This window comes from Tursiops truncatus, chromosome 1, assembly GCF_011762595.2.
Source record: "Tursiops truncatus isolate mTurTru1 chromosome 1, mTurTru1.mat.Y, whole genome shotgun sequence".
NCBI lineage: Eukaryota > Metazoa > Chordata > Mammalia > Artiodactyla > Delphinidae > Tursiops > Tursiops truncatus.
Window position 1 is genome coordinate 167019110 of NC_047034.1, and position 26480 is coordinate 167045589.

At 54.8% G+C, this 26480-nt stretch overlaps 1 protein-coding gene across 10 annotated transcripts in view; it reads left to right on the forward strand.

Moving 5' to 3' along the window:
• Positions 1 to 5201: 5201 nt before the first annotated feature.
• HSPG2 (heparan sulfate proteoglycan 2) overlaps positions 5202 to 26480 on the forward strand; it is a 102131-nt gene continuing 80852 nt past the window's right edge. For 9 of the 10 annotated variants that reach the window (XM_073794607.1, XM_033841672.2, XM_033841696.2 and 6 more), the window contains exon 1: positions 5203 to 5358. In XM_073794607.1, coding sequence (XP_073650708.1) covers positions 5296 to 5358 — 63 coding nt within the window. In that variant the 5' untranslated portion in view covers positions 5203 to 5295. Of the gene's footprint in view, positions 5359 to 26480 lie in introns of all 10 variants that reach the window. The other variant, XM_073794639.1, reaches the window with a different exon arrangement.

A 26480-nucleotide genomic window follows, 5' to 3' on the forward strand; every position in this document is an offset into this window, starting at 1 on the left:
GTGTTTATGAAAATGTTAAGTGAGAAAAACAAGACAGGAAATTGTCAGCATGTGCTGATCACAGGAGGTAAAATGCCCATGTGTGCAGTGACAAAGGAAGGAAACTGAGTATTTATGGAGCCCCAACTACGGCCCCCACGCAGACGCCTTCTAGAGCTGAAGCAGGGGTGTGTGGGCCGGAATGTGAGGGGTTGTATGGAGGCCATGAGTACTCCAGCCTGGATAGAGGGGAGTGGTGGCGGTGTGAGGGGCTCGAGTGACAAATTCCAATTACAGAGACCATTTATGGTCAGCTCCAGGAGTCAGGGGCAGTATTTGCCAAGTGTGTTATGAGAAACACCAGTCTTGTGAGATGTTAAAAGGTTTTTCCAAAAAACAACTGGGTTCCATTCTTGAATATGTTGAGGAATGCTGGGTTAAGCAGAGTTGGACAGGCGACTTTACTGGAGGCCTGCTCAGAAACTTTCCTGTGCTGGTGTCCCTCGAGATGGCCAAAGTGTGGGAAAGAGTACAGAGTTCCCAAACTTCTTGACCAGGGAACCCCTTTTGCAAGGAGCATCTCAGAGGGCAGGTGATCTGTGAGGCCCCAAGGTGGAAGCTCAGCAAGAAAGCACTTGATAATGACGAGGGGTGTTGGGGAAATACTAGGAGGGGTTGAGAATGTGGGTTCTAGAGTCAGACAGACATGGACATGAATCCTGGCTCCATCACGGCTCCTGGCACTGACTGTGTAATGTAGGCAAGCCACTTCATCCCCTGGGCCTCAGTTTCCTTGTCTGAAAAGGGTGGTAATAAAATACACTCACTTGCCTACTGCCTAGGACTGTGATCAAGTGAGATTCAATGTTGATCAGACTGTGAGGGGAGTTTATCTTTGCCCCAAGTACAAACCAGAAAGGGGGCATTTATGCCTTATGCTTTGCTTGAACCAACTTGTTCTTTCATTCAGGTAAAATAATTCAAATGCCAACTTTGCCGGGCACTGTGCCCTTCACAGGGGATACAGTTGGGAACAAGTCAGAAAGCAGGTAGTCACGCTCTCTGCCTTCATTATGCCTCTTCATATTAAATGGTCTTCCAAATTATTGCAATTGTCAAAAATGTTAAGAGGGAGAAGCATGGGGGAGGGAGGTTGTGGGAAAGCATAGTGAGGGACATGATCTAACCTGGGAGTTTGGGGAGGCTTCTATGGTGACATGAGGTTTGAGCTGAATCCTAAAAGAGAGTAGTAGGGTGAAGTGGGGTGGGTGTTGGGTGAGAATAGCCCTTAAGGAGAAGGAACCGCATGTGCAAAGACCAGGGTGGGGGAGGCGTGTGGCTGGAGAGTTGGCCAGGACTGCATCTCCCTGCCTTGCATGCTTCCCTCCCTGTCCATGAATTTTCACTGCCTGCTTAGAACTGTGTCCTCCCTCCTCTTCTTCCTCTTCTCCACATCATCTCCTGGTTCCCTCTCCTCCATCCCACTCCCTTTCACACCAATTTCCTGTTCCATTTTCTTACCCAAGTACATATCCTTGCCCTGCCGGCATCTGTTTTCCCACACAGGCATTGCATCCCTTGTGCATAATAGATGTTTACTTTCATTGTTGAATGAATGCAGGGCCACAGCTAACCTTTGCTCATATTACAAAAGGTACCCCCTCTGGGCAGATGTAACACCACAACAGGATCCCCTTGGCTGCATACCCTTGTTCAGTGAACAACCTGCCCAACCGTCCACTGCAGCCCTGAATGAATAAAGGAATATGAGATGAGTGAGAAGCTCCAAGGCAAAGAAAAGGTTTGGAGTAGGAGTGGAAGCCAGTAGAAGTTGAGTCTTGTCAATTTTGTAGTGGCAGACAGGTGACCCACAAACTCTGGCAGACAGGTGACTCAAAAGTCTGTACTCCCCCATCAGACTAGATCAGACTCCTGTTTCTCAGAAGCCAAATTGTTTGGCCGCTCTTGCCTATCCAAACTCTCGTAGTCTCCCCTTATCGAAAGAACCTTGTGTGAGGCTTGAGTTGTTTCTCTCCCAAAGAGTGTGACCAGCACCCAGAGTTATGAGTACATACACTGCAATTATAGATGCCTCCTGGGTTCAGCAAGCACCTGGAAGGCCTTGCCTCTGCTCCCCTTCTAAGCCATATGAGGAGATAGCCAGGCCCTAGACAAAGCAACTTGAGAACATTTACTAAAGATATCAAGGACAGCAAAATAAAACAGAGCCAGCCAAATCCCTTAGTGGGAAGGAGAGGATGCAGAATAAACAAGGGGATGACCAAGCCTCAGGGTAGGTGGAGTTACTCTGGAACTTTCTCGACAGGCCATATTTCCTGCCCTCCACGTCAGCCCAGTTCCTTCCAGTCCAGTAAGCTTTACCATGTCTTTCCTCAACCTCTTTTAGGAAGCAAGACTTATAGCTCAGACTTAGTCTTGACCAAACATCTACAAAGAGTTGCTTGTTCTCCTTTTCCTTTGCTTATGAACAAATCATCCAAGAAGCCAAGGCTCTGGGACTTAAAGGGCCCGAGGTAGGGAACATTGAGGCAGCTCACAAAATGCGATTTGTCAAGGATGCTGACCCTCCACGGACAGGCAAGGCCTTGGAAAAATCCTGCCACCAAGGCTGGCCACCTGTCAACTCTGAAGTCAGTGGAGTTTTGTAGTTTTCCTCATCAGGGAAGTTTGATGAATGCAAGGCTGTACTCCCCCATCAGACTAGAGGTCATTGGGGTTGGGGGCTGCATCTGGCCTTCAGACTGAGAGTGACACTGGGTGCAGGGACTGCTCCTCCATCAGACTGGAGTCCCCTGAGGGAAGAGTTGTGTCTCCCTCTCTAGATTGGGAGCTCACCCAGAAACAGTAATAAGAGAAATGGCTGGAACTTCCGTGGCGGTCCAGTGGTTAAGACTCTGCACTCCCAATGCAGGGGCATGGGTTCCATCCCTGGGCGGGGAACTAAGATCTCGAATGCCGCAGCGCGCACCACCCCTGCCCTGCCACAAAAAAAAGAGAGAAAGAAATGGCTATCGCTTATTTAGGGCTTACCATGTGCCCAAAACTGTTCTTTTTAAAAAATAAATATATTAATTCATTTAAATCCTCATAACAACACTGTGATGGAGGTCTGAACATTATTCTCCTTGTCTAAATGATGAAATGGAGTCATGGAAAGATTGAAAAATCTGTTCAAGATTGCACAGCAAGATGATGGAGGCAGGATCCTCCAGCAGACTGAGAACACCATGAGGACAGGGATTATAGCCTCCCTTTTCCCTCCATCATATTAGGGGTTCACCAAGGGCCAAGATCAGGCATCCCTCCTCTGTCCACCCTACCTCCCTGTCTGGAGCAGAAACAGACCTTATTCAGTGCTGTGTCTGGCATCTGGGCTGGGGCCGGGGAGTTGGCCAAACCACTGTGAATGTAGTTTCTGCCCCTTACAGCTCTGAGCTGGTCCCCTAGATACACCCCACAGGGTGGAGAAGACCCCAGCTTTTGGAGATGAGGCATTTATCTGGGAAGAGAGTCAGGATGCCAGTATTTTCTTAATCCCCCAGGTGCCAGTCAGGATGCCAGTGGTTTCCCATCTCCCAGATGGGAGGCTTCAGAGTGCTTGGGAGACTGCAGGCTGGCCCTTATCACAGGGAACATGCCTTCCGGAGCCAGGCCTGGTGCCGCCCAGTGAGCTGGGCATTTCCTTCTGTCCACAGCTCACCTCACTCCTGGCTGCAAACCCTGGTTGTGAGTCTCTGGAACCTAGCAAATCTCACAGGAAACAATGGAAACTTCAGTTTTTATTCTCCTCCATCGTTACTCAGAAAAGGTTTTCCTCTAAGTGACACACACACACCTACACACCCCAGTTTTCTCTCCACCCATCAGCCTGGGCTGCCCTAGAAATTTTCAGGCAGCAAGGAGACCATGGCCTGGGGAGGCCTGGTGGCATGGCTGTGTGTGTTGTCTGTGGGTCTGTGTCATCAGGGACTGGGATTTACCTCCCAAGCATCTGTGATTGGGCTTTGGCAGTGTCTGTGTCTGGGCCTGGGTGTGTGAGATGGTGCATCTCTGGCAGTGGGGCTGTGATTTATGTGAATCAAAGTTGGTCTGTGAGTGATTTATGTGGAGAATGGTGTGTATCAGGGGTAATTCAGGTTCGTATTGAGTGCCCACTGTGAGGTACTGAGAAAATGTAAAAAAATGCAGGTGCTGTGCGTGTAAGAAATTATGTTCGGGGCTTCCCTGGTGGCGCAGTGGTTGAGAGTCCGCCTGCCGATGCAGGGGACACGGGTTCATGCCCCAGTCCGGGAAGATCCCACATGCCACGGAGCAGCTAGGCCCGTGAGCCATGGCCGCTGAGCCTGCGCGTCCGGAGCCTGCGCTCCGCAACGGGAGAGGCCACAACAGTGAGAGGCCCGCGTACCGCAAGAAAAAAAAAAAGAAATAAAAAAGAAATTATATTGGCCTGTGTGTGAACTGTGAGACCCTGTGGGGAATCTGAGTATGAAAACGTCCTTCCGCTTCCTGTCCTGGGATTCATATATGTGTGTGAAAATGTGACTATGAACGTGGGCAGCTGAGTGTGTGTGTGTATAAGCTGTGTCCACTGTGTCACCTGTAGAGGTGAAGGTTTTCAAGGAATAGAGTGATCTTTTGAGTCGGGGAGGACTCTTACTATATGAAAGTTGGGTGAAGGGAGTGAGCGTGTGCAAGCGTTCACGGGCAGTGGACAAGCACGTTAGCGTGTGAACAGTGTGCAGGTAATCTCGTGAGCCCAAGTTGTAGTGAGCGCGTGTACCAAACGCGCCCGTGTGAGCGCGTGCTATTCTGGAGGGTCCTGGAGAGCGGCCCGCGTGGAGTCACGTCTGCGGAGTATGAAAGGGTGTGAGAGCAGATGGATTTAGGGTTCCGGGGGTCGGTGGGGAGGTGCGGGAGAGGCGTGCACGTGGAGGGAGGGTGGTCCAGCGCTCAGGGCCCCGGCCCCAGTCCCATCCCAGACTCCAGGCCGGGTTTGGCGGGAGCCGGGTTGGGCCGCGGCCCGCCCGGAGGGGGCTGGGGGCCCAGACAAAGGCTCAGTTGGCTGCGCAGCGGGCCGGGGAGAGCGCAGCCCTCAGCCCCGGGGCGGTCCAGGGGGCGGGGCCTGGTGCCCGGGGCGGGGAGACCCGGGGGCGGGGCCTCGCCCGGGGGCGGGGCGGCCGCGGGAAGGGTGGGGGTGGCTGGAGCGGGCCGCCCTGTCCCGAGGACTCGGGAGCCAGGCGAGCGGGCGGCTGCGGGCGGGCGCCGAGCGAGCGAGTGAGCGGAGCGGGCCGGGCCATGGGGCGGCAGGCGGCGGGCGCGCTGCTGCTGGCACTGGTGCTGCACGGGCGGCTGCTCGGGGTGAGTGTGCGGGGCGGAGAGGTGGGAGGCGCCCCGGGCCCCGCTCGCCGCCCCCGCCAACTTGGCTGGGGCGCGGAGGCTGCGCGGCTGAGACTCTGGCCCGGGACGGCGGCGCCCGCCAGGGACCCCGGGCCGGTACAGGCCGGCGCCACCCTCCTCCGTGGGGCTGTGCCGAAGGGCACCCAGGGGACCCCGCGATGGGCCGGGGGCGGGGCCGGCCCTCGTGGGAGCCCTTGGGTCGCCAGGCCACGTTGCTGAGTCTCAGACTCGCGCTAGGCATGGTCCGGCCTGCCATTCCTGGGGGCCAGGCTGAGAAACTTCGAGCAGGGTGGGAACTCGGCAGGGCGAGGACACGCCTTTCTTTGCCAGCTTGAAACAGGGGCACTCAGTGGTGATGGGGACCATATCCATCCTCACTGGAACTTTACCACGACGTCTCTCCCCTTGGGGAGCTGGTCACCAGGCAGGCACAAGTAAAGAACCGCTCTGGACACAACTGATTCTTGCGTGGAACACCCACGGGCCCTGGAGTCCCACAGCCCAGGAATTGAATCAATCTCTGCTCTTCACTGAGCAACTGTGTGACCTCCAGCATGTTGTTAACCTCTCTGAGACCAGCCCACATGCCCAGGGGGAACTCAGAATACACGGCCTCAAAGTGCCTGTTGCTGAGCCGGTTTGCGGTGGACAGTGAGTGGATCTGTTTCCCCAGCTCTCTCCTCCCCAGGTCTTCAAGGTGCAGGGAGAGGCCTGCCCCTGCAGTCCAGCCCCCTACTCTGAGCTTGGATGGGTCCATGCTGAGAGAAAGAGGGCACTTGGCCCGGAGAGGCTCTGAGGACCCAGTGAACCTGAGAAGGGCAGGGCGGGGTCAGTGGGCAGGGAGCTGGTGGCAGATGTGGATGGGGCACATCTGGGGATCTGGGCCTGCGTGGCGAACCACAGAGCCAACCCACCCTCTTTCAGGTGGTGCTGGGCCATCCCTGTCCCCTGTTCTCAGAGCCAAGAGAGGGACTCATCTAAGCTGGCCAGTGTTTACCAGTGACTGACTCCCTTTCCCCTTGCCGGCTCCCTCTCACCTCTGCCCTCCTGAGTCACTCGTTAACCCCCACCCCAGACCTGACCCCTCACCTCTCCTGCCCCACCCACCCAGCACCTCTCCTCCCCCATCCGCATCAGGGCAGCTTCCTTAATCCTCTGTCAGCCTCTCACTTCAACACATCCAGCAGGGCCCATCCATCCAGTTGCTCCCCAGTCTTGACCTGAACTTGCACCTCCCAACACTGATCTTTACTTTTCCAAAAAGTAGACACCAACCTAGCACATGAAATGTTCCTTTTCTGACCCTACCCCAGCTCTGCCCCCTGATCAGGGGTTCTGCCGTGGCAGGAGGGAAGGAGATGTTTGCTGTGTGGGGGAGGAATTCCCAGATTGCAGCTAATCCTCATTCACTTGTTCGTTCACCACATCTTTGGGCAGCATTCCATGACAGTGAGTAGGAGTTCAGGGTTCATTCATTCAGTAGATACTCGCTAAGCACCTACTGTGCACCAGTGCATCCAGCAATGGGGGCTTATGGGTGAACAGCAACAGGCCCTGGCTGCACTCTCCCAGAACTGAGATGGGTGAACAGGCAGCTCTGATCCTGTGGGATTACAGTCTCCTCAGCAACCACACTGAGGTCTTCATGGTCCCAGCCTAGGCTGAGGGTAGAAGGGTTGGAAAGAGCTTGGCCTCTGGAGTCTTACAGACCCATGTTCGAATCCCAGCTCTTGCCACTTCCTAGCTGTGTGATCTGGGACAAGTTCCTCTCTCTGAGCCTCAGTTTCCACATCTGTAAAATGGGGATGAGAAGTTTGTTGTAAGTTTTAAACGCCAGCAGGCTTCTAGCCCTGTGCCCTAGCCAGCCTCGGGCTCCTCCTCGTCTGCTGCCCTTTAGCTCTCATGCCTTTCAGTTCATGTCTGCAAGCCCACAGTGAGTGGGTGAGGGTAGGACACAAGGGGAGGGTAAGGTGGTCCTTAGGGAGCTCAAGACCTCACTGGGGGCAGGAGACAGAGGAAATAGTGGTCTGTGATTAAGTGTGGGAGTAATTTCAGTTCAGAGGAGGTGGGCAGGCTTGCTGGGGGAGGGGACCAGGCCTGAGTGACTCAGGTCCTGCCTTGGCCTGCTTGGGCCTTAGCCCTTCCTTTCTTGGGGCTGGCGCCGCCAAGAGACAGGGTTCTTGAGGGTGATAGTGGTGTTTTCCAGCGCTGAGAGGGGAAGTCACTGAGATACCTGTTTCCTGCCTCCCCTGGGTTTTCTTGCTGGGGAGGCTGTGGGCAGGCGGGAAATGGAGGAGCCTCCCCTTCCCTCAGGGGCAGTGTTACCTCAGCCCTCCCCTTGACATAACTGGCCGCGCTGTCTTTCCCCCTTGCTCCAGATCTGCCACCCGGAGGGGGTTGTGAGTGTGCGCTGGAGATTTCCAGAGGGAGGGTGCAGGTCTGTCCACAGAGGGAGGCAGAGGCTGGCGGGGGTAGAGATGGACGCCCCACCCCCACCCCACCACACCCCAGCCGAGCTCCTTGTGTCCGGGGAGTCCTGGACCCCGACCGGCTCGACCCGGGCCTGTTCCCGGGCTGAGTGCAGGCAAGTTGGGATCTGCGGGCCTGAGGCCCAGCCCGGGAGATGGGTGGAAGGAAGGCGGCAGAAGGTGGCTGGGTTTGGGGCTTGCAGTAGTGGGGAGGGCAGTCTTGGGGCACCAGGCCAGATGCTGACAAAATAATATGGGTAGTTCACCTTTATGCAGCGCCCACTCCCTGCCATGCGTGAAGTTTCTCAGCAGATCCTCACACGTTGTTGCCTCGCTCACAGCCTCCCTGCCCTCCCCGTGTTGCTTACGTCAGACCCCAGCCCTTGACTTAATTTAGCCCCCAAGGCCCTACAGATCTGGCCTCCCCCTCCCTCTCAACTCTCTCCTCCTGCCCACTTGCCCCTTGCTTGTGCACTCCAGACATGCCGGTCTTTGTTTCTGGACCGTGCCAGACACGCTCCCGCCTTAGGGCCTTGCATCTGCTGTTCCTTTTGCCTAGAATGCTTGTCCGCCAGATATCTGCGTGACCCTCTGCCTCACTTCCCTCAAGTCCCCTACTACTCTGCCCGACGCTCGCTGTCCCCTTACACGGCTTTGTTTTCTTCTTGTCACTATTTGATGTGTATTTCTTTACTTGTTTATCACCACCCCACCCCCAATTTAAGCTTCATGCGAGCAGGACCTTATGTGCTTTTGTTCACTGCTGCTGTCTCCTTAACACCTGGCAGGTAGTAAGCGCTCAGTAAATATGTCTGTTGACTGAATTAAGCTATAGCTACTAGTGCAGTCCCCATTTTCTAAGCAGAGGAGACTGAGGCACAGAGGGATCGTGTAACTTGCCCAATAACTCAACTCTAACTTGCCCAGTACACTTTGCTTGGAGGCCCCACGAGCCAGGCTTTGAAGCCACACGAGGCTCCTCACCACCCTACCGGCATCCCGCTCACTCGTAGCCAGCAGGCGGTGGGTGTTGATAAAACTGTCACCACTGATGTTGATAAAAGGACTCAGGTCCTAGGTGGTGCAAGGGCTTCCTCGGGCAAGGAAGGTCGGGGTCTGGCTTTGGGGACAGAGGCACTCAGGATGGGTGTGCCCGAGTGTCCACGGGGCCTCCTGGGGATACCTGCCCTGGCGGGAGCCTAGAAAAACTTAACTCTAGGGCAGTCATTTCTGGGATTGCCTGTTTGTTTGTAGGTTTGTTAATTAATTTCCTCACCAATATTCCCTGAGACCCTAGAGACAGTTGAATTAATCCAGGGGCCTTAAGGCCTAAGTGCGCCAGGCCAGGCCCTACCCTCTGTGGGAAGTGAAGGGGAGAATGGCTAGCCGCCTGGCCCTAGTCCTCACTGGATTCCCCTGGCTGTTCCCTGGGGGCTGAAGGTTTAGGGTGAATCTGCAGAGGCTTCAGGGCTGCCTGGCCTTGGGGCATGTCTCAGGAGGGAGGGTGAGGTGGCCGCCCAGGATGTGGAAAGATCTGGAACGATGATTCAGAAGCCACTTGGAGGCCAGACATGTGGGTTCTGGACCCTCAGACCACTCGGGACATGCGGGAAGGACTCCCAGCCCTGGCCTGTTGCCCCCTGCCCCAGTCCACTCCCAGCTGTGAGGACTCAGGCTGGAGGAGGAGGGGCAGAACGTGGCCGCGTCCCCCCCCCCCCCCCCGCAGCTTCCCAAGGATCTGCGGAGCCCCCTGCCCTTCCTCCCAGGGCCCACGCCGGCCTTCCCCTCATCTCTCTCCTGCCAGGAAGCAGGAGGGTAGGCTGAGGGTCCTGGCCCTGCTGGAATGTTGCCCCAGCTCCGGCCTTGGCCTCTTTGGCCCTGCTGCACCCTCCTGCTTCCAGGGCCTGGCCAGGGCCTGCTGGCCGCCCCAGCGCCCAGAGCTGGCTGACTGAAACCCAGAAGAATGTGTGGAACTCGCTTCGCGGGGAGCCGCCAGCTTCACTGCCCAGCCTGGTGGCGTCGGGTGCATGTCAATAGCGGCCGTGAGAAGGGAGTGGCTCATGGCTGCTGGGATGGCTGGGCCAGGGGCACCGTCATGAAAGTCCTGGGAACAAGGCGGCTCTTTGAGGCCTGGGAATGCGGGGCCTTCAAGTGTCAGCCGCCCCCAGAACCCACCCTCCCCTCCTTTCCTTGATGCCCATGTGTGCCAGGGCTGCAGGGACCTCAGAGCATCCAGGGTAGGGGGTCCTCGTGACATCTGTGAGATGTCCTGAGGACCAGCTCCCGGCTGCCTACCAGAGGCCTGTCCCTGAGCCACAGAGGAGGGCGCCCTGTTTCTCTGTTGCTCTGGATTTCAGGGTGGTGTCTGGCACACAGAGGCTTGCGGTCTGTGTTGAATGAATGAGTGGACAATGATGTATGCAATTAAATATTCTGTAAACTAAAGTCCCTGAAGTGTTAGACTCAAAATTCATTTCACAGATATTTATTGAGCATCTTCTAAGTACCCGACCCTGTTCTAGGTGCCGAGGTTGCGGCAGAGAACATAAAAGTCCAATTCCCTTCCCTCAGGTAACTTGCATTATAGCGTGTGCAGGGAGACACACAATAAATATAATATGGCAGGTGGCGATAAGTGTTTGGAAGAGAAAATAAAGCAGGGAAGAGGATAGAGAGTGATCTGAAGGAGGTGAGGGTGTGAGCCCTACAGGTATCTAGGGCAAGGGCTCTCCAGGCAGGGGTAACAGCTGACACAAAGGCCCAGAGGTGTGCTTGGTGCGTCTGCGCAAAGCAGGGGGGCCCACGTGGCTGCAGCAGCATGGGTGAGGGTTGGTGGATGCGGCCAGGGGCTTGGCAAGGGAAGGTGGGGCAGAGCCTCAGCCACAGGAAAGAGTTTGGATTTGCTTCTGAGTGAGATGAGAGATCACTCTAGTTGTTGTGTGGAGAAGACAACGTGGGACATCAAGGTCAAAAGCAAGGAGGCCGTGACCCAGCCCTGAGACTATGGGAGCTCGTACCAGGGCAGTGGAGGCACGAAGAAAGGGTTGAATCCTGAGTATATTTTGAAAGTAGGACCAACAGGATTTGCTGATGGACTGGTTATGGGGGTGAGGGGACAGAAAGGGAGGCGTCAGGGACGTCTCCATATGTTTTGGCTTGGGCATTGGAAAGGTGGGGCTGCCACTAACTGAGGTAGGAGAGCTCCAGAGGAGCAGACTTGGGAGGAGGGTGGAGAACGGCAGGTGATGGAGGGGATGGCATGGGGGAGGGGACGGTGTTGGACTGACTCTCAGCTAGGGCAGCCCCACACCCCGACCCCAAGCTGGAGCCTCTGCATTGGCCTGGAGGGGGTTCTTGCTGAGAATACATTTGTGCAGCTGCAGACACCGATCCCTTGGAACCCCCCAGCCTAAGCTCAAGCTTGTATATTTATGTGTTTTATTGAAATTCACTGTCTTCCCCACCTAGAGGGCGGGCATTCAGTTTTGTTTGTTACAGTTTGCCCGGTGCTAGGCTGCTGGGCAATAGTAGGTGAACACTTATTGAGTGAATAAATTAATGGCCTTGAAGGACTTCCCTGGTGGCTCAGTGTTTAAGAGTCTGCCTGCCAATTCAGGGGACACGGGTTCGATCCCTGGTCCGGGAAGATCCCACATGCCGTGGAGCAGCTAAGCCCCTGCACCACAACTACTGAGCCCTCACGCCACAACTACTGAAGGCCGCACGCCTAGAGCCCGTGCTCCGCAACAAAGAGAAGCCACTGCAATGAGAAGCATGCCCACCGCAACGAAGAGTAGCCCCTGCTCGCCGCAACTAGAGAAAGCCCGCGCACAGCAACAAAGACCCAATGCAGCCAAAAATAAATTAATTAATAAAAAAAAAAACTAATGGCCTTGAAGAAGCCAGCTGGCCAAGAAGGCCCAGGCTCCTTGCTGAGGCTGGACGCAGGGGAGCTCTTCCTCCCAGCCAGTGTTCTCTGCTGAAATCTGGAGGATGTGAGACAAGCCAGGGTGCCCACCGTGCCGTGTTCTGCTTTTCTGTGCCCCGACTGGACTTGGAGCCCTTTTTTCTGGGCGCTGAGGACAAGGGAAAGGTGTGGGCTCAGAGGGTCATGCCTTGGCTCAGCCCCAACTGGCTGTGTGACCTTGGGGAAGTTGCTTCATTTCTCTGAGCCTCAGGACAGAAATGGGGATCATGATGCCTGTTTCCCAGGTGAATATGAGACCAGGTGGATGCACCTCACGCAGTACCTGGGATGTGAGAGTGTTTGACAGTCAGTGGCTGCTCTGTTAGGCTGGTTCCTGCTGAGGGCACAGCCAGAGTGATATTTGACTCGGGGTTCCCAGTGCCCAGCATGACACACCTTCTCCTGATTGCAGTTGCTGCCACCTACTGACCCAGGCCCTGATCTGGGCTTGTTTTTTTTTGTTGTTTTTTGTTTGCTTGTTTGTTTTTTGTGGTACGCGGGCCTCTCACTGTTGTGGCCTCTCCCGTTGCGGAGCACAGGCTCCGGACGCGCAGGCTCAGCGGCCATGGCTCACGGGCCTAGCCGCTCTGCGGCATGTGGGATCTTCCCGGACCGGAGCATGAACCCGCGTCCCCTGCGTCGGCAGGCGGACTCTCAACCACTGCGCCACCAGGGAAGCCCTGGGCTTGTTGAATGAATGACCGAGTTAAGGGATCCTCCCTGCTCCCTCTGCCTCTCTTTCTCAGTCTGTGAGCCCCGGATGTAACCGTATCTGATCTGTCACTGGCTCCCCTTCCCCCACTGAGGCTGCAGCTGCAAGAAAAAGTCCACCCTTCCACCCTGATTGCTCCTTCCTGTAGGGGGAGAAGGAGTGGGGGCACACCGCAGGGTGTGGCCTGGGAAAGGCTGGAGCCTGTGGACGCATTGTCCCCTTCCCAGATGTGTGCAGTTGGTGGGCTCTGAGCAACAGAGAGTGTGGCCAAGTGGCTCCCATGGGTACAGAAAGGATGTTCATGCATCTTAAGGGGAATGGGCTTCCTGGGACTCCATCCCAGCCCCACCCTCCCTCAGGCCCACTGGAGGAGACAGGACCTTGCCCGGGGAGCCCTGGGCAAACCTGTAGCAGGTCCATTGCCAGGGAAGCTGGAGTTGCACAGCTTTAAATCTGACTCCCATGGGCTCTTAGAGAAATAGCAGGGCTAAAAGGAAAGAGACGCACTCGTGCTTGGTAACCGCTCCCTGTACCCTGGGACTTGGCCTTGGCCTTGGGCTGCTGGGTAGAGACATGCCCCTTCCCCAGTAGGATGGGTCACGTCCAGGTGTTTCATTTTTTAACATTTGGCATCTTTTCCCCAATCCCGGGCTGTGGGGATGGGGAGGCAGCCCGGGGCTGGCAGGGGGAGGACTTTAGAGGTGGCCTGAGGTGACCCCACAGATGCTTCTCCTGGTGTGGGGCTGGGAATTCCCAGCTGCCTCTGGCCCCTTCCCAGCCCACCTCCAGGTGCCTGCCTCCACCTCTGTCTCCCCCGCCTCCCCAAACTCACCCGCAAAGAGCCAGTTCTGCCCCCCTCCTTCTGGTCCTGGCCTCCCCTCACCCCAGCTGACTCATCCCTCTCCTTGTTTGGCGTTCCCAGTTTTCAAATACTTGGGAACTGGGATCATGCCTCTTCTTGCATCTCTCGCTGGACTGGATGCTCTGAAATTCTGGCCTCAGAAATCTTAGCCCCGGTGGCCTCTATCACTTAACAGCTCTTCTCCCCCTCCTGCCACTTGCCTTCCTGTGACCCTTTGGCCAGAGGAACAGAGACCTAGGAGTTTCCTGAGGACAGACCAGTCTCTGTGCCCTGGGACTTCCAGGGTCTCCTTCCCAGTGACCTCAGTCACCCGGGTTGCCACCCTTTCTTAGCCAAGCCCCACGCAGAGCTCTCTCCAGGCATTATCACATATAATCCTCACAGCGGTCTTTTGCTGTTGGCATTATTATCTCCATTGTGCATCTGGGGAAAATGAGGCACCGAGGGGGGGGGCATGGCCGGCCCAAGTCATCCGTTCAGTACCTGGCACAGCTGGGAATAGAGCCCAGGTTGTCTGACTCCAGACTTGTCATCCCTTCCTGAGTGGGTCTGGCCTGTTGCAGGGAGAGAGAGGACGATCTGGGAGGACTGGCGTAGTCACGACAGGCTGCCTGGAAGAGGTGGACTGGGCCAGCCCTGGCGGAGGGCACAGCAAGCTGTGTATCTGCCATGTGGGCTTATCCGGCTCCTGCGTCTCAGACTTGGGTGCCTTTTGCCCCTTGGCATCCAGCTCAGTTTAGTGATAACATTCCCCAGGGAGGTGGATTTGGCTTTCCCTGAGATCGAGACCCTTGGAAACCTGGATCCTTCTCAGTCAGGTCCCAAGCTCCCTTTGGGGCCTGTAGGTTTTGCCTTGTTTGGAGTTCAATGGATTTTTGCTGAGTGGGGCCTGCTCTGAGGCAGCCCTGTGCTCACCTCAATAGTGGCACAGCTGGGAGCAGAATCTATATACAAGTCCCAAACTGTGTAATTTGTTTTTTGTTTGTTTGTTTTGTTTCTTTGTTTTGGCTGCGTTGGGTCTTTGTTGCTGCACGGGGGGGTTCTCTAGTTGCGGCGAGCGCGCCTACTCTTCGTTGTGGTGCGCGGGCTTCTCATGGCAGTGTCTTCTCGTTGCGGAGCATGGGCTCTAGGCACGTGGGCTTCAGTAGTTGCAGCATGCGGGCTCAGTAGTTGCGGCACGCGGGCCCTAGAGTGCAGGCTCAGTAGTTGTGGCTCACTCACAGGCTTAGTTGCTCTGCGGCATGTGGGATCTTCTCGGACCAGGGCTCGAAGCCATGTCCCCTACATTGGCAGGCAGATTCTTAACCACTGCACCACCAGGGAAGTCCCCGAAACTGTGTCATTTGAACATCTTTGTGCAGCAGAGGAATCAAGTCTTCGTCCATCCATTTATTTATTCACTCATTCATTGCCTGAGGACCTGCTGTGTGCCAGACATTGTGCCAGTGTTTTGTCTGCATTTTCAACTTTCCTACATAATTGGGATTATGCCTCCATTTCCCAGATGAGAGAAAGCTCAGAGGAGAGAGGTGACTTGCCGAAGATCACACAGCCAGGTGCAGAGGAAGGTGGGAGCTGAATCCAGCTCTGTCAGTCCTCCTGTAAGAAATGAGAATGGTGGTCCCTACTCTCCAGAAGCTCTGGGTCTTGTTGGAGAGGTAGGGCTCATGGACCATGGTTACCCAGCACAACTCCAGTCTAGACAATAGCAGATTGTCAGGGAAGGAAAAGGTCAGTTGGGCATGAATTCTCTGGAAAGACTTTCTGGAGGAAGTGGGGCTTCAAGAGCAAGGAGGATTTGGCTGGTGGAGGAGGAAGGCATCCAGGGCAGGGTTCCAGAAGTTGTCCCCATCTTCCCTAGATTCGCATTGTTGTCAAGCGTGTGAGCAGGAAGGCTGTAGCCTGCAGCTGGAGTCATTAACACTGGAAAAGAATGAGAGGAAGTCACCAAGATAGCTGAGGTGACAAGCATTCCAGTCCCCTGCGCTGTAACTGGTCAGACCAGGAGGCAAGAAGTCAAGGCCTGGGCCTCCACTGGTTGCCAGCCAACTACTGACCGTCTTCCCCGGACCTCGCTTTTCCTACCCACAAAATGGGCTCCTTGTTTTTTGGCCACTTGCCAATTCAGAGGAAGGGGACGTTGAAATCTTGGAGAAAACTGTTAGCTTGTCCTCAAGACTTGGTGGTAGCTACCAGGTAAAGCCCACCATTTTACCAATCTCATGTCGTCCTTCACTGACTACCTGCCGACGAGTGCCAGACCCTGGGCCAGGGAAACAGATGAAGGAGAAGACCCCCTGCTCCGTTAGACCTTCCTGAAGCCTCGCCTGTCCTCCCGTGTGGACCTGGGGTCACTCCTACAGTGGTCCGCCCACATCAGATCACCTGCTGCTGAGCTAATAAGATCCAGAGGCCTTGTAAATGTCTTTTGAGCAAGTGAGCACTAGACTAGGAGTCACAGGATTCCTGTACTCCTTGCCCTGTCAGTGGGATCCAGGGCAAGTCATTTAACTTCTCTGAGCATAATTTTCCCCAGATGCAAAATGGGACCGTTCATTCATTCATACAGCAAACACTTATGGAGTGCCAGCTCTATGCCCAGCCTTGTGCTAGGTTTAAACACCTAGCATGGGTTGAAGGAGCTTCTAGTCTGACAGGGGAGACTAGTCAATAAAAGGGGAGGGTGATTCAATAAAAGGAGGCTGCATTCAAGGAAGAGTCTTCTAAGAGCTTGGGAGCAGCTTTTCAGGGCCACACGACCTCTGGGAGATAGCTGGGGTCTTGTGACTTTGTCTCAGCCCCTGTTTGTTATTCTAGTTACTGTCTGTTTCCCTCCAGTTAGCTTGTGGGAAGAGGGGTCTTGGGGAGACAGCCCCCCTGGGCTAGGGCAGGGGAGAAGACCCACAGGGCAGAGAGGAGAGCAGTCTGGTTTTGCCATGAGTCTCAGGTGAGCTCATGGATGTGGAAAACAGCGAGGCTTATTTATACTGAGTCTGGTTATTTTAATTTAAGAGAAATGGAAGCTGCCCATGGAGCTCGGGTTTGGGGCTCCGTGACGTTGAGTGAGTTAAACAAGGAGAGTAGGGCTGCAACTCCTGCTTTCCACTTTACTTCCTCTCGTCTCTCTCCCCACTCTTCTGGGGGATCTGGAGGGAGGCAGAGGTCAGCTCAAGCCTGGATTTGATTTGAAGAAATGGGAGGAAAGGGTTAAGTCCGCCTGGTTTCCCACCTCCTGGATGGGAGGAGGTGGGGAGGGGACAAGGACCGGGATGGCTGGGGCAGGAATGTGCGATAAGATCAAAGCTTCCAGCCTGCCTGGGCCTCACCTAGGTTTCACCTGAGCAGTTGAAGGGAATTCTCTAAGTGACCTCCTGGGGGAGGGGGTGCAGGTCCCACCCGCCACCCTTCAACACTCCAGGAGGCCCCACCCACCTCACGCAGGCCTCAGGTGCTGGAAGCCCTAGGGGCCACCTTTACTTGACACATCCAGATATGGGGGACACCCTGCATACCACCCCCACCCCTACCCGCTCTTTCACCTGGGGTTTCTGGCGGGGACTCAGAGGCTCCTTTATGTGGCCTGTTAGCCCCCCATCTGTTAATTCTGCAGGTTATACTTTGGGACAGTGTCATGGGCAGGAGGCACAGCCCTGAGTCCTGTCCTAGCTCCATTACTTATTGCTGTGTGACCCTGGGCCGGTGACTTAACCTCTCTAAGCTTTAGCTATCAGCTGGGACTGGTAATACCGTCTTTGCAGGGTTTTAGTGAAGATTAGACATCATTTAAATCACCGCCAGCCAGAACGGGCAGTTGATGTATGACAGGAACTATTATTTTGTGATTTTCCTTTTTCCCCTTCAAGACTGCCCTTGGTACTTCGTCCTGGGTAAACCTTGGGGCTTGGTTTCGTTCTGCCTCCACCTGACCTTTGAGGAGGCTGCATACCCCAGGGTCCAACCTCTTGTCCAACCCTCTTCACTTATGGATCTTCATAGTTTTGGGAGGGGAGCAGGGCAGGAAGGGTTGTGAGTGAAGAGGGCCCAGATGCTCCTAAGTGCCTTCTAGGCACCTTCTGGGCCACCTGCATAGTGATATCAGATTAGGCCTTCCTGGTCCAGTCACCCCTCCCTTGTACCAGGGACCTCAGTATCCCAGTGGTGTGGCTGGGAAAGTGGCCCCAGAATTCCTCAGGTGGGAAGGGTCTGGAGCATCTGGCCTTGGCCCTGGGGGTGCGATGCTCTGCCCTGGTTAATGATTACTCTGTATGTTAAGAGAGCAGGGCAGGGGGAGGCCCCGCCCTCCCAGCTCCTTAACCACTGGTTGCGCCTGAGGTATGTCAGCACTTGGGTGCTCCCTGCTTTTTTTTTTTTTGTTCCCTGCTTTAATGTGGCAGCCTTGCTCTGGGGCACATGGGATGGGGGGAGCAGGGAGTAGGGGCTTGGATTCACAGATTGACAGGCAGCCTGTGCCCTTGGAGTCCTAGGGACAGACTTAGGACTCACAAAACCTGGGTGAAATGTAAGCTAGGGTATAACAGGCCCCTGTGGTTTGGCACCAGCCATGTGAGCAGACCCTACAATGATACATCAGGTGAGCAGGCCCTCTCTAGCCCCCCCAAACCCCCTTCGCTCCTCCTCTCCTGGGCTCAGACCCTGCAGAGGCATCCCAGCTAGAAGGTAGTACATGGTTAGGGCTTTGGGGCAGCTGGGCTCGGGTTCCAATCCCACCTCTGCCACCTCCAGGCTACGTGACCCTGGGCAAGTCACTGCACCTTTCTGAGCACCCATTTCCTCATCTGAAACGAGAGAATACTAAATCTCTACCTTGCAGGTGTCAGTGAGCCAAGGTGTGGGAAGTATTTAGCTCATAATGAATACCTGGGGGATGGTAGCAATTATCACTACTGTAGTTTTTGTTATTAGGAGAAGTGAAAGTTGAATCTTGGTTTTGGGTAACCAGGGCAACATTGGCTCACGGGATGAACTGGAGGATTTGGGCCTGGGGATGGCCTGGGGAGATCCCAGGAACACGTATGAGCGAGTGTCCCAGGAACATATACGAGACAGTGTCCCAGGAACACGTATGAGAGGGCTGGAAGGATGGTGAGAACAGGGCTTTGGCGGGATCTGTGTCTACCCCAGGCCCACCTTGATCCTCCCAGCCTTCACTCCTCCCTGGGCTGAGTCTTGAGGCTGGTGCTGGCCAAGAATGGAGGAGGAGGGAGAATTGTTTATTTTGATAACATTAGGGCATTTTCCCCCACCAGCAGCTGCTATTTTGAGAGCCCTGGAGAGCAGGGGCTATGGTTAAATTAGGTAATGTTGCTCCAGAAGGAATGTGTGAAGCAGGGCGAGGCTGCAGGGAAAGGACAGTTGGTTCACTCCATGTAAAATTAAACTGCAGCTTGGAAAAGAGCAGATCGGGGCTGCTTTATAAGGCGATGGAGGGGGAGACTGCTGGAAGCTGCCGCTGGGGGAGTGGAAGTGATGGTGCAAGGCCTTTCTTGGGGGAGCTTGGGCTTTTGCCTGGAGGCCTGTCTGGCCCAGCAGGGGCCTGCAATGGGGCTGAGGGGCAGGGCTGGTGTGTCCTCAGCTCCAGGCCCCTGGCTGCCACTGAGGCTGGTGGGGCTTGGGATGGTGTGATACATGGGAAGGATGGATCTGCAGACATGGCCTCGAATCCTGCTTTTGCCTTGATTTTTTTTTTTTTTAAATTTTTGGCCACACCTCATAGCACGCGGGATCTTAGTTCCCCGGCAGGGATCAAATCCGTGTCCCCTGCAGTGGAAGCGCAGAGTCTTAACCACTGGACCGCCAGGGAAGTCCCCTGCTTCTGCCTTGAGTCCTAGCCTTCTGTGCTTGGGCAACCCACTCAGCCTCGCAGGACCTCAGTATTATTGGGGTGATATAACGGTTCTAATCCCCTAGGGATGATTCTTAGTGATTAAATCTCTAGAAGAAGAAGTATAGCTAACTTTTACTGAGGGCTGCTGTGTGCAAGGTGCTGTTCTAGTCCCTTTTTGTTCTCATAACCTAAAGGGTGGTCCATGCACCAGCAGCTGGGGCCTCACCTGGGAGCTTGTTAGAAATGCAGTCTCAGGCCCCACCCAAACCTATGGAATCCGAATCTGTACACTGACAAGATCCCAAGATCCCATGCTGATTCCTGTGCATGTTAAAGATGGAGAAGCTCTGCTTTACATACATTGTCATTTTATCTTTTTTTTTGGTTTTGTTGGGTCTTCGTTGCTGCGCGCGGGCTTTCTGTAGTTGTGGCGAGAGGGGGCTACTCTTCATTGCGGTGCACGGACTTCTCATTGCGGTGGCTTCTCTTTGCTGCGGAGCAGGGGCTCTAGGCACGGGCTTCAGTAGTTGTGGCACGTGGGCTCAGTAGTTGTGGCACGTGGGCTCAGTAGTTGTGGCTCACGGGCTCTGGAGAGCAGGCTCAGTAGTTGCAGCACACGGGCTTAGTTGCCCCGCGGCATGTGGGATCTTCCCGGACCAGAGCTCGAACCCGCGTCCCCTGCAATGGCAGGCGGATTCTTAACCACTGCGCCACCAGGGAAGTCCTGTCTCATTTTATCTTGAAAACCACCCCCATGATGTAGGAATTATCATTTGACAGTTGTGAAAACTGGGGCCTGGAGAGATGGCCAACATAGAAACGCCATCAGTGTTGATTTTCTTCACTATTCTCCTCCTCCTTCCCCTCTTTTGGTCTGGGCTGGGGTTGAGGAGAAGAGTGGGGTGTCCAAGCTCCTAGCAGGACTGGAGAAGGACAAGAATATCCCTTGTCTTTGAGACTTAATCAGACTCTCTTTTCTCCATTTGCCCATGGGATCAGCACAGCTGGACCTGAGTCATCTCCCCAAAGGCATTCCACACTTCCTGTCCTTGGAGAAAGGTGGGGCAAGAAAAGGGTTCTCTACTGTGCTTGTGGCCACTGCTTGGCAGATTGGGGAGTGGGGCCGCGGGGAGTCAGAGCAGGAGCTTCCCGGGGCTCAGTAGGGTCACCCCTTCTATCACTGGTACTCTTGGGACTGAGTCAATCTAGCAGCAAATATTTTAAGGAGCATCTACTATGTACCCAGCCCTGGGAAAGTATCCTCAATTTCTCCCAATTCTGTAGACTCTTCATTATACAGAAAAGAGAAAAAGAAAAGAAAAAAGTGTTGCTATAGTTTCTTTAGCACTTACCATGTGCCACATGCTGTGCGAAGCCCCTGACTTGCATTATCTCTGTTACCTGTTTAATTTCACTGTCAGTTTCCTCTATAAAATGGGGTTGTTAAGAAGATAATATTTGTCAAGTGCCTGGCGCATAGTGTTTGTCAAATAAATGTAAGAAGTACAAATAATCTCCCAACAAGGTGGGCATTATCATTGCCCCCATTTTACAGATGTACAAATTGAGGTCCAGGGCAGGGAAGGGACTTGCCTGTCAGGATCACAGGAGATTAGGGCAGAATCGTAAGACACTGAGTCCCCAAACTTCTAAGCCACTATTAAAATTCCATTCAATTTAGTAAATATTGTTTATTATCCACTAGCTGTTGCTTGGCATCGGGCAGTGTCTAAAGGTTAAAAAATAAATATATATATATATAGTATATCATATATAAATATGATGAAAAAAACTCAAGCTGATGTTTGTTCCCAAGGAGCTTTGGTTCCAGCAAGAGAGTAGAGACATTTACTCAAGTGTCTGTATTTAAGACCAAATCTCTAGCCCTCTAAGAGGTAGAAATTAAGTCCTACGGATGTATGGGGGAGAAAGATGTCCTTGTGGGGGGTCCAGGAAGACTTCAGAGTGGAGGTGGTAATTAAGCCAGGCCTTGAAGGGTGGATGAGTAGATTAGATTGGGAGGCAGAGCAATAGCATTCTGGGAGGAGGGAACAGCATACATAAAGGCTCAGAGGCAGGAAAATGTGCCATATGAGAGTGTCGTGCAGATCTCAGGAGCCTTGGGGGGCTGCGTGTGGTCTGGGGTGATGAGGTGGGGAAGGCCAAGCCCAGCTGTCTCGTCCCTGAAGATTCCCAGCATTCTCAAAGACTTGGTTCCTCAACCAGCTGCGATTAGTACGTCATCATCCTGCCTTTTCTTCATGTCAAGAAATCAAAGACTTTTATAAATGGCCCGTCTGGTCAGCATGTGATAAACACCGACAGAATTCGCGCCAAATGCGAGAGACTTGATGCCTTGATCAACCGGGCAGCCTTATCGCCCACTCATGTACAAGTTCCGTTAGTCTCTGCCAGGGTTGATATTGACCCTGGGTCGGGGCACAACAGAGGGGCCAGGCCTGGGTTCTGATTTCTTCTGTGTGGCTTGCCTGCTGTGTGGCTTTGGGCAAGCCTCAATTTCCTCCTTTGTCAAATGGAGATAGCACTCCCTCCAGGATTGGTGTAAGGACTGGTGATGGTGTAAATCTGCACTGTCCAGTATGGTGACTGCCAGCCCACACGTGGCTGTTTAAGATTTAATGAAAGGAAGTTCAAGTTTCTCGGTTGTACCAGCCGCATTTCAAGTGCTCGATAGCCACAGGTGGCTCATGGCTACCTTATTGGACAACGTAGATATAGAACATTTCCGTCACTGCAGCAAGCTCTGGTGGATAGCACCAGTGCATATGAAGTGCACCGTGCACTCAGTAAGGATCACTGTTGGCATTTTTACTAGATCCCTGTCCCGCTTTGGAAGCCCCGGTCTGTGGAGGCCTGCGAGACCCCTGGGCCCTGATGGAGGCAGACAGGATTGCCCCCCCTTGCCACACTGTGCCAGACCCACTTTCTCCTTGGCGCTGGGGAGGTCTCACTCTCCCCTTGCCTAACTCCATACGTAATGTTGGAAAGTCCGTGACTCGGCTCCATCCAGCCCACCCTTCCCCCCTAAATTTACCACCCACTCCCCTCAGCCTGTCTCTGCTTAGTTCCCCGTTCAGCTGCTGGCATCTGGACTCTCCACGTCCAGCCTCGGAGATTCCCACTGCCCATTCTCGGGGTCGGGGTGGGGCCTCCCGTGGCAGTCCCCAGCTCCCAGCAGAGGTGCTGGCTGCCTGGGCTGCCTGGGCCCCTCTCGGCAGGGCGGAGATGATAGTTCGTTGTGATGGGGGCAGTGGGCAGCCTGCCTGCTCTAACGCGCCTGTATCTGGGAGCCAAGCATGCTGTTTGCACTTGGCTGGGCCTCAGGGTCTGGCCTGGTGCCCATGAGGGCTGGCCTGCTTTGGCACCCCTGGTTACAAAGGCCGGTCACGGGCCGCCAGGAGCTGTTCACGGGCTGAGTCCTGGGTGCTGGGGGGAGAGGCATGGCTGGCACCTGGAGCTGGAGTGCAGGACAGATTCCTGGCTGTGGCTGGGCCCTGGGTGCTGAGCGGGGACAAGGCCCAGGCAGGCGTAGGCAGGGTGCAAACTCTTTGCGGGGGGAGGGGGCAGGCAAGAAGTCGTGCTGGGTGGTTCAGGTTGGTCTGGTCTGTATGTGGCATTCACACCTGTGGGGAGGAGCTCTGGGTCTGAGGTGCCAGAAAAGCTCAGGGTCACCTCCCGGCATCAAACTCTCCCCTCCCCCTTCTTTTGGCCCCTCCCTCATCAGCTGGGAGGTGGAGGAACAGGCGTGGCTGGTCCATGAGGCTGAAGCCATGGAGGCCCAGCAGGAGATGTAACCTGCCTGAGATCACGCAGCCAGTCTGGAGGAATCAGGTCCTTGACTGAACACCTTGCATACTTTTCTCCCGCCCGCTCCCTCCCCGTGGGAGTTCTGATGGACTCAGCAGCCCCTGGACTCTGCTGAGAAGGAGGGTTGGAATTCTAGCTCTGCCACTTACTCCTCCTGTGATCTTGGCCAGCCTCTCTGAGCCTCATGTTCCTCATGTGGGGAATGGGGATAATTATAACTCACTCCCAGGGCAATTATGGGTATTAGATAACTGGCCTCCTGGATGTTTCCAGAACATTCAAAGGATGCTCCTGCCTTGGGGCCTTTACCGCTGCTGTTCCCTGTGCTCAGACAGCTCTTTGTGCACAGATGGCCTGTGTGAAGTAGCCGCCCCCACCCAGCCGCTCCGTGGCCCCCTCACCTGCAGTATTTTCCCTCTCAGCACTTTCAGCATTTAACAAGTACTGGTTTATGATCCAGCTGCTCCATGATGGCAGAGAGCATGCATGGCTCAAATACCTACTCACACGACGATTCTTCCCGACACTTCCCAATACCTAATGGCCACTGTGTATTGGGCCCTTGCTGTGTGCCAGACCCTCCCTGTGCTAAGCGACTCACAGCTGAGCTCCGTGAATGTCACAGGGTGCCCCTCACGGCCGTGTCGCTTCCATATCAGAGATGAGGGGTGGGAGGTGCTGAAGTGACTTGCCAAAAGCCTCCCGACTGGCAAGTTGCAGAGCTGGGCCTCCAACCGGGTTAATCCTAGCCCAGAGCTTACCCTGTGCCACCTCCTACCTTGGGTTAACAAGATCGGAGCCTTCATCCAAACTTGGGGCTCAGAATGCATGTTTGACAGGATTGAATGAATCAGGTTTAGGGGTGGCTTTCAATATTTTGGGGGTCCCCCTTCCAGCCCCCTCTTCTCCTCCTGTGATTGGTTATGTACAACCGTTCCAACCTTCCCAGAATGACAGGTGCCCTTTGGCTGCGGAGCCCCAGAGACCAAGCCAAGGCCCCAGGGGCAGGGCAGGGAGCAGGGGGTGGGCGAGGTCCTGGCTGTCCCTGGGCTGTCCTGGGGCAGGTGGACAGGATGTTCCCCCAGGCAGCCGACATTCCAAGCAGCCGACATTCCTGGTCGAAGGTGGCAGGCAGTGGGAGATTTATCGTTTCCGGTAACCCAAGTCCCTGGGAGGTGAATTCTCCCTGCCAAGGACACGCACCCCTTGCTTGCCAACCCTTCCTGCCATTTCCTCTGCTGGGCCTGTCTGACTGGGTCTTGGGGCGGGCCAGAGGAACCAGTTCTCAATCCCAGAGGTTGAGACTGGGGTCTCAGGCCTCGATCAGCCCACCGCAAAGACCCAGCCTAATGCCACCTTCCCAGAGTCCTCATCGGTGCGGCCCGGACCCCAGCCTTGGGGAAGGATGGGAAGAAGGGGGCATCGTGGAAAGTGAAGGGCCCTGTGTTAAGAGCCAGGACACCTGGGCCCTGAGTCGACCTCTGCCATCAACTTGCAGGGAGACTTCTTCCTCTCTTCCTTGAGCTGCTACGTCCTCTCCGAGTACCCAGCACTGCTGTAAGAACTCTGCATACATAATCCAACTTCTTGTGACAATACTCCAGTGGGGAGGGACACTAAAAGGAAGCTCCAAGATGTCACGCACGTCACCCAGAGGCAGTCAGGCAGAGATGGGTGTGAATTCAGCCCCTTCAACACTTGCTGGGCCTCCTTAATGTCCTTACTTGCCCTCTCTGGGCCTCGGTTTCCCTTTCTGGTAAGTGAGGGTGTTGGGCTAGGTGATCCCTTCCTGCCCTGACAGTCCAGGACCCAGGAATCCATCGGAGCCTTTTGTAGGTAGGTTCCTCTTGAGCCCTGTCTAGCCTGTAAGGGGGCAGAACAGGGACTGTTCTCCCCAGGGGTTTCTGAGGAGCTCACTCTCTTGGCGTGTAAGGTCTTGGTGGGGTAGGAGTGGGAGGAGAGGAAAGGCAAGAAGTGACACTTGAACCTAGTAAGTGTCAGACACTGAGTTAAGCTCTTGGATTGTCCTGCTGAATCTTCACAACAGCCTTGTGAGGGGGCAATTTATTTTTATTTTTTATTTTTTTTGTACTCTCTTGTTTTCCTTTTTATTCTCTTGATAATTTTTTTTAACATCTTTATTGGGGTATAATTGCTTTACAATGGTGTGTTAGTTTCTGCTTTATAACAAAGTGAATCAGTTGTACATATACATATGTTCCCATATCTCTTCCCTCTTGCGTCTCCCTCCCTCCCCCCCTCGCTGAGGTGGCTATTTTGATTCCTGTTTTACAGATGAGGCATCAGAGGCTCAGAGAGGTCAAGTGATTTGCTCAGGGCTGCACAGCTAGGAAGTTGCCAGGCTGGGGTGTCCAGTCAGCTCTAACTGGTGTGAGGTGGCATGTGGCCAACACACGTTTCCTAGGATGGCTTTGATTTATGAATAAAATAATATAAAAATAGTCTTTCCAGGCACTTCCCTGGTAGTCCAGTGGTTAAGACTCTGCGCTTCCACCTCACGGGGCGTGGGTTGGATCGGTGGTCGGGGAACTAAGATCCCACGTGCCACGCGGCGTGGCCAAAAAAAAAAAAAAGTCCTTCCAAAACACTGTGAACATGTCCTAGAGTTTGAAATCCAGACTACATCTCCCAGGCTGCCTCTGACACCCGGAAGTGGCCCAAGAATCCTTTGTTAAACTGTTCTTCATGTTCGCTTTGGAAAATATGGTCAGTGGTAATTATGGGTAGGCAGGAGTTCAGAGGAGCAAGAGGCGCGTGGGCTGCAGCAGACTGGAAAGGCTCGGCAGTGAGCTGGGAGTGGAGCTATGGGGGCTGAGAGGGGTCTGGGGTGGGGCCAGGCCAGGCTGAGTTCACAGGCTCCAAGAAGGGTCCCTGCAGGGCTTGCAACCCCGGCCATTTGCCAGGAAAACCACAAGGCCCCTCCTAGAACCCCGTTCCTACCCAGACCTGCCCAGCCACCTCCCCTCAGGGGGTCTGGGGCAGCCCAGTCTCCAAGCAAGGCATGTTCAACCTGCAGACCTTTGCTCCAGCCCCTCCACCCTCACCCCAGACTTCCCAGGGAACTGGGGAAAGGGCTACGGGGTGGGGCTGTGAGGCCTGCGTCCTGGCCAGTGAGCCCGGCAGGGCCAGGCACCCTGGGATTTGAGCAGTTGGCAGCATGAGGACTGAGATGACGCCAGCCAGCCGGCTCCCACCCCCTCCTGCTGCGGGGCCCTTGGCCCTGAGGCCCCAGCAGCTGTCAGCAAGGAAGGGTGACAGAGGAGGACCAGAGGTGACCTCTCAGCCCACCCCTCTCCCCCTACTTGGGCCCAGAACTCATACCAGCTGTTGTCAGCCACTGCCAAGCCTTGTTCCAGAGCCAGCAGTGGGCACCCCCGTCC